This window comes from Peromyscus californicus, unplaced genomic scaffold, assembly GCF_007827085.1.
Source record: "Peromyscus californicus insignis strain IS unplaced genomic scaffold, ASM782708v3 Scaffold_13__1_contigs__length_99412109, whole genome shotgun sequence".
Classification (NCBI taxonomy): Eukaryota; Metazoa; Chordata; class Mammalia; order Rodentia; family Cricetidae; genus Peromyscus; species Peromyscus californicus.
This window is the reverse complement of record NW_026294424.1, coordinates 1,011,825-1,019,210: the sequence shown is the minus strand read 5'-3', so window position 1 is coordinate 1,019,210 and position 7,386 is coordinate 1,011,825. Positions and strand designations below refer to the sequence as shown.

Sequence of the window (7,386 nt, the reverse complement as noted above, 5' to 3'; positions counted from 1 at the left end):
ACTAGAGCTGCATCCAACAGTCTCCATCCTGCTTAGTGGCTGCTCCCTGGATGAGGTACCCAAGGAAGCCTGCTCTCTAGACCCAGAGCTGCATCCAACAGTCTCCATCCTGCTTAGTGATTGCTGTATGTCTGCCTGATCCCAGCCCTACACATTGTCCTGCTCAGCAGACTGGAAGGATCAGGGGCACCCTAGTCCTCCTCTACTCCAAATTTTGCCCTGGGAGATCAGCCAGTCTTAGGAAACAGTCGTCCCCCACCCCCACCCCCCAACCCCTACCCCCGCCGCCGCCGCAGTTCTTGACACTGGGCAAGACTGCCCCTTCCTGGCCTCTGATCCAATCTCCCTTTCTCCCATCTCTCCCTATTCCCCTCTGACCCTCTCAACTGCTCTTTCTGCCATGAGAGAAATTTCTGGTAGAAAATGAGTGCCTGTTTCCCTTCTAGGTGCCTCCAGTTCCCCAAACCTGAAATTCCCCCCTCCCCTTAATACAGCTTCCTTCTGAAAGAATCCAGTGTCCCAGACACCCTATGGGCGTGTCAGATCCTTGGTCCCACCCTCCCTGGATGCCTGGCCCTGGCAGGGGCTCCACAGGAAAAGGAGGGGAGCCTGAGCCCTGGATATCCCCCCCAGCCGCTTTTTAAAGGGGCAGCTGGCCCAGGGGTAGGCAGCAGGCACAATGGCACCCTGGACACTGCCTCTGTTGCTGCCGCTGCTGACGGTGGTGGTCTGGCCTCTGGCAGTACAGCCTGCGCCCCCCACCTGCTACTCCCGGATGCTGACCCTGAGCCGTGAGATCATGGCTGACTTTCAGAGCCTGCAGGCTTCAGAACCTGAGGTAAGTTCCTCACTTGCCTCCCTTGCCTTGAGAAGACAGATAAATGATAGATAGATGATAGATAGATAGATAGATAGATAGATAGATAGATAGATAGATAGATAGATAAAAAATAAGATAAAATTTTTAAAAAAAGAAACCAGCTCCCTACAGAGACTAGAAGTTGAGGGTTACATAGAACTAATGAATTAAGCATCTTTGTTTCTGTCATTAGCCTAATGACCAGCAATGTATGCCAAGGGGTGACACACTTCTTATCTGCTGAGGGACCGTGGGACAATTACTCAGCCCTTGTCTGAGCTCCTTTCTCTGTAAAGAAGGGGGATAATAGCATCCTCCTGGGTGCAGTGAGTCTGGAAGGATTGACCATAGGGGCACAGGACAAGTGTTAAGGCTGTTAGCCCTATCCTCAGAGGAAGACCTCAGGAACTCCGGGGGGTCCCCTGAGGAGTGCTTCAAGAGAAGGAAAGTCAAGGTCCTTTGCCTGCTTATCTCTAACAGAAGCAAAACACATCCGACTCCCTGAGAGCCTGGGTAAACTTCAAAAGTGTTACTCGGCTGCCTGCACACATTTCAAACAGAACCCACCATTCCTCAGGTATTAGGGTTCACATTATCTTAACACGCTGTACTTTCTTTTCAAAAGTTAAATTACATGCATTACTGTCTCATGGTAAAAGAAACCATAGAACAGTAAGAAAGCACATAAAGGACGGAGGGAAAAAAGTGTTTGCGATCCTGCCACCTAGAGGCAGCTGCTGCTATAACACTTGGAGGCCGGCATTCGCTCTCCCGGCAGTTACCCATGGTGAAATATGTGTTACATAGCACCAGGGGCTTTGCAAGCTGCATATTAACAACTCCATCTGATAAACTTACGTTCATTTGTGCAGCACTTCTTTAGACAGTTGTGCCTGAGTCCCTTGCCTTGAAACAGAGCACTGAGCTTAGGGACATCTGATGCTAGGTGGCAAGAGCAGAACTGCAGAGTGGGACCAAGTGGAAGACAAAACACCCCCTCTTCTATTTCATAGCTGGGGAACTGAGTCACAGAGAAGGGAAACAGCAGCCCAGGTCACACGGAGGTTCACAGAGGGGAGGGCACTAAATATGCAGGCCCTTGGTCCTGCGCGCGCACACACAGACACACAAACACACACACCTCTTAATGGTGCTATGTTATGTCTTACATATTTTGTTGTGTCTGTGCTATAGCTTACAGCTCTTATATAAATATATAATATTAATGGGGACAGTCAGCAGGGAACAGACTGTGACCAGCTGCCCCATCCACTTGCTTCCTTCCTGCAGGATTCATGTGTGAGGTACTTGCCCCGGCTCTACCTGGATATCCATGTAAGAGAGTGGTGCCTGGTGGGGCGGGGTGGGGCGGAGTGGGTGTGAACTGCCTCTGTTGCTGTCTGAGGGGGCAGCCAGGGTGAGGAGAGGTCTTATGCTATGTGGGAGGACTCATGAGCTCAATCTCTGGGCCTCTGGCTCCTACTTCTCCTAAAGCTCTCTCTTGTCCCCACTCTCAGAATTACTGTGTGCTGGCCAAGCTGCGGGACTTCGTGGCCTCCCCTCAGTGCTGGAAAGTGGCCGAAGTGGACACTCTGAAGGACAGAGTGCGGAAGCTGTATACCATCATGAACTCCTTCTGCAGACGGGTATGTGAGGCACTCGGAAGTCCTTTTCTCCTATGGGCATCGCAGGGAGGAGGGCTGGGGGAGGGACTTGCGCTCCAAAAAGGCTTTCTACAACAGTAGACACCCTTGTTAAGGGAGCGGGACTCAGAATGGGGCCCCTCGCCTCCCACGGATGCACTTGGAGTCCATACAGACAACTCACTTCTAGGCTATTCCATGGACACTCGAGGCAGAGTGCAAGAGCCAGAGGGAGTCACAGGATGCTTTCTGAAGGAGGAGGGTCTGGGTGGGAGTGTCACCAGAGGGGCTGGGGAGGAAGGGAACAGAAAGCTAGCACTGTGATCCCACAGATCCAGCCTGCCCTGGATGGTTCTGTAACGTGTCCTCATCTTCACCTTCCCTGACACTTCTTCACAGCTCAGGAGTCAGCTGGGGACTTAGTGGCCGTCTGGTGACATCGGGGGAAAGGTCCTAATAATGACACCCTTACAGTGTGACTGCTATACTGTCTCTCCCTAAGATACCTAGCAAGGTGACTAAATGTATAATCCTAAATTCCAAGATCCTTAAAAAGATACTGGTGTGTGTGTGTCAGAGAGAGAGAGAGAGAGAGAGAGAGAGAGAGAGAGAGAGAGAGAGAGAGAGAGAGGGAGAGGGAGAGGGAGAGAGAGAGAGAGAGAGAGAGAGAGAGAGAGAGAGAGAGAGAGAGAGAATGGACTGTGGTGTATGCACAAAAGCGGAGGCCAGGAGGAGACATCATCCTCTTGCTCTGTCACTCTCTACCTATTTCCTTGAGCTAGTCTGGCAGACAGTAGGCCCCAAATATTCTTCCTCTTTGCTCCCCACAGTACTGATATTACATGTGCACAATGATACACAGCCTCTTACATGGGTGCTGGGGATTTGAACACGGATCATCATGCTTGTGCAGAAAATGGTTTTACCTACCGAGCTATCTCCTCTGTCTTCCCCTTGTGTGTATGGGTGTGAGTGTGTGGGCAGAGTACGTGGGAGGCACGTGTATGTACACATGGAGGCACCAGCCTGGCCAGAGTAAGGCCCTCCCCTCCAGAATCCTTAGCTTGCTGGCAGTTTCTCCTCTGACAGTCCCTCTTCGTTCCTGAACTCCCTTGGTTTTCCATGGGGAAAGGAAGTTGAAATTAGCAGAGTGCCTTCTGGTGTGTGGTGTGCACCGCCGAAGTAGCTGGAAGTGGGAGCTAGCGCTTTTCTGCAATAGCTGCATCCATTCATTCTGCCCACCACTCAGCCATCTGTCCATCTGGTCAACCAAAGCCTGAGCAAATTCCAATGAGAAGGTGAAGAAAGAAGACATGAGCTCTCCTTGGGGACAGGGTGTATTTCTACACACCAGCAATGCTCGGGTGGTCTTGGAGGGTGACAGGAGCCCTAGGACTGCTCGAGGGCTTCAGAGACACCCACAGCAGCACACCAGCTCACTGCTTGCTCGTCTTTTCCAGGACTTGGTGTTCCTCTCGGATGACTGCCATGCTTTGGAATACCCGATCCCCGAGACCACGACTGCTCCAGACCAGCACAGCTAAGAAAGCAGGTGGACCAGAAGACTGACCCAGAGACCTGAAGCTGGGTCAGCTGTTCACAGCACAGCACAGCACCCCAGGCCTCCCTTTAGTGCAGCCGCTAGACCTGCCACATGCCTCTCTACCTTCTGGAATAACAGTTAGGAACGTCCGGCCGAGCATGCTTTGTACACAGGTTGGAAGTCAGCTTCTAAGTGTCTCACTGAGGTATAAGAGGCACAAACAGTAAAGTGCACACTGGCTTCTCTTAGAGGAACAAGCAGCTTGAGTGCAGCAAAAACCCGTGTCTTTGTGACTGCTTTAATGAAATAATGGGACCATTCTTTCTGGTCTCTTCTGACACCCGAAGAGGCTTCAACTCTATGCTTCCTTCCCACACAAGCTTTCCTTCCCTTCTCTCAGTTTAAAGCATTTTTACTGCTTTTGCAATGCATTTACAAGGCTTTTACGTAGTGTGAAGGAGCCACCCTTTCACTGAAGGGTTATGAACACCAAATAAACCTCTACTGTGAGAAGCATAGGTGCTGTTGTGTTGCCACATGGTGGCCACAGAGGGGTTTTTTCCCCACTTTCCCTCAGAGCACCTGCTATTCCCATGACGCAACTGTTGGTTCCTCTCCATCAAGCCCATGTCTGAGTCTGTTTCACCCCACCTGAGTAAACAGCTCTGCCAAGGAGGTTAGGAGAATTGTGTCCCTTTGGGTGTAACCATTGGGAACATATTACACTGGACCCACAGGGAGGTACCCTGCCCAGTCACAAGGCTCAGGTCTCACACATCTGGCATGGACATCGAAGGAGACTAACGGTGGGCTGAGGGATTTGACTTGTTCAAGGTCACCAGCTGTTGAGTGGGGAGCTTGGATAAAGCCAAACCTCGTGATCCCAAAGCCCATGTTCTTCCCACACTGGTCCCCCCACAGGTAAAACACACTGATTTCATTAACTTAGGAAGCCAACAGGAGAGAATCTTGGCAATGCCCCCGGGTCCTGGGAGTGCTCCCATGTGTGGCCTGTGTCACGTCAGGGTCTGAGCGGCACAGGCGACTGTCCTCATGACCTCAGGTACTCGGACTCCCAGATGATTGCAAAGGTTACCCAGGTGACAGCCACTTTGCCAGTGTCATAGGACTACTGCAATAAGGTGCCACAGAGGTGGCATGACACCAGAGAAACATGTGGTCTTGTGGTACAGGAGGCTAGGTGTTCTGGGCTAAGGTGCCAGCAGAGTGTGTGTTCTCCAAAATCCAACACAGAATTCTCTCTTGCCTTCTACAGCTATGGGCAGCCACAGCGATTCTTAGACAAGTCACCTTGGACTCCTTTCAATATATGTCACTTTTGTTGTGTCTGTCTCTGTCCCAGTCTCTCTCTTACAGGAATACCCATTGTTGAACTAGGGCCCACCTTCACCCATTATAACCTCAGGAAAGCATGCTGCCCCTGTCCTGCTCCCCTAGTGCTTGATATCATCTTAATGTGATAACCTTGCACAGAACCTATGTCCAAATAAGGACACATTCAAGTTCCAAGAGGTATGCATTTTAATGTATACATGAGCAGGTGCTCAGTTGAGCCAAAAATATTCTTTCAAGGAATAATTCCTACACAAATGAAAATAATACCACAGAATGACTTTTTATGACATTACCACCACCATCAACAATGGTGCCTGGCACAGGGTGTCGCCCATCTTACTGAATCTTCCCCCATGACATTGCTGGGGTAGGGGGTAGGTATATCAGCAAACATTGTCTCCAGTAGCAGGAAATTCTATAATTCAAGATTAAATGGTAGAGAAGGGATTCCAGACATACAGATGAGTGCCTAAATCTTGGTCAGGTGGCTCTGAGAATCCCTTCACAATTTCTCAATAGCAGAAGCAGACCATGGAGGCCAGGCCTAACTTAAGCATCTCAGATATCTGCATGTTCCTTTCTTCTATGGTTACCAAGTGCTTGTCATGAACATGACAGACACTGAAATGAAAAATAAAAGGTTCCTTCTCACAGCTCTCCAAGGAGATGGTCTGCAAACTCGGAGACAGCAGAGGACGAGGCATGTGAGTTCAGGAGGCACCGGAGTTTCTTGGAGGATCCAGGTTTCAAAAGGACCTGAAACTGGTCTAGAACTGGTGAGCTATAAAGAGGAGAAGGCACGGGCATGAGGCTCCAATGTGAGCATGGCTGGAGCTGAAAGCATGGTAGAAATGGGACCTGAACAACCCTAGTGATGGTCAGGCCTGGCCAGGCAGAGCCTTCTGTCCCCAAACCAGGGGACAGGACTGGGGTCACAGAAAGGAGAACCCCCTCCTAGCAGAAAGCTTGGGACCTGTCAGTTCCAATTGAGGTTATCAATTCCTGAGGGGTTCCCTGCTTTGGACTTCAAAACTAACCAATGAGGTTGCTGCTTTCTGGGTACCCGTCCATCACTAAGCCAGGGGTAAGAGCACAGCCCCTGACCCAGGCATCTTCCTTCAGAATGAACTGGTCAGTCCTGTCTCTTCACATCTGTTGATGTCTCCATCTGCTCCTCCCTAACGTTGACGTTAACTCTTGACACTCATGCCATCCAGATGGGGTTCAGCAACTCAGTTTTCCCACGGGTCTCTCTCTACTCTTCAGTCTTTTTGTCTTAAGTAAGGGTATGCCAATCAAGCTTCTCCCATGTCTTCCCCATCAGGATTGTCTGTGCTGTGGGATTGCTGCCTGTTTGAACTGATTCAATCCCCCAGTGAAGCCAGCAAAGGCATTGAGTGAAGAGGTGTTGAGGAACGAGCCCCAGCTTGGCACCGGGTATCTACGAGCTGTGGGCATATTTCCTTAGCCTCTGGGCCCCACTTTCATCAGTAAGATAGGGGTGGTGATAAACAAATTCCACAGTCTAGTGAAACTACACAGGACCTCCACATAGAAACTACATGTAGACATCTAGCCAGCTGCTTTGACATCAGAAGCCAGTGCTGGGGGAGCCAAGCATTTGGGGCCACCTGCAACATGCAGTACCCATGCAGCCCAAGAATCCATGCATTTCCCTTTCCCAACATAAAAAACACCATTGCAGACAAGCCTTCTCCTGACCTCTGCCCAGGACAATAGCTTCCAGGCCCATGTTCTGACACTGTTCCCTTCCCAGTAAGCCATTCTCTACCTACCAGACAGGGCAACCATGCTACTGTGGACATTTCCCATCCTTCCTCTGATGTCCTCCAGTGGTTACCTGAGGCCCCGGCTGACCTTAGCCACTGACCAACCCCACTTCCATTCGTATCTAGCACACATTCCTCAGGCCTTTCAACCCAGCCTTTCCAGGGTGCCACTCATCTTACCCTATGCTACCATCT

The 7,386-nt window shown here is 50.6% G+C and overlaps 1 protein-coding gene across 1 annotated transcript; it reads left to right on the top strand.

Annotated features, from left to right (window-relative positions):
• Nucleotides 1–677: 677 nt before the first annotated feature.
• Cytl1 (cytokine like 1) lies at nucleotides 678–4,464 on the top strand. The gene is made up of 4 exons (XM_052735854.1): nucleotides 678–838; nucleotides 2,150–2,194; nucleotides 2,377–2,505; nucleotides 3,963–4,464. Exons 1-4 carry the CDS (start codon nucleotides 680–682, stop codon nucleotides 4,044–4,046), a joined length of 417 nt encoding a protein of 138 aa, XP_052591814.1. The 5' UTR covers nucleotides 678–679; the 3' UTR covers nucleotides 4,047–4,464.
• Nucleotides 4,465–7,386: the final 2,922 nt, after the last annotated feature.

Bases quoted from the DNA above. Each gene is read 5' to 3' on its own strand.
- Cytl1 (XM_052735854.1), top strand. From the start codon at position 680: ATGGCACCCTGGACACTGCCTCTGTTGCTGCCGCTGCTGACGGTGGTG. The intron at 839-2,149 runs GTAAGTTCCTCA...TCCTTCCTGCAG, and splicing joins TGCAGGCTTCAGAACCTGAG to GATTCATGTGTGAGGTACTT. The intron at 2,506-3,962 runs GTATGTGAGGCA...CGTCTTTTCCAG, and splicing joins TGAACTCCTTCTGCAGACGG to GACTTGGTGTTCCTCTCGGA.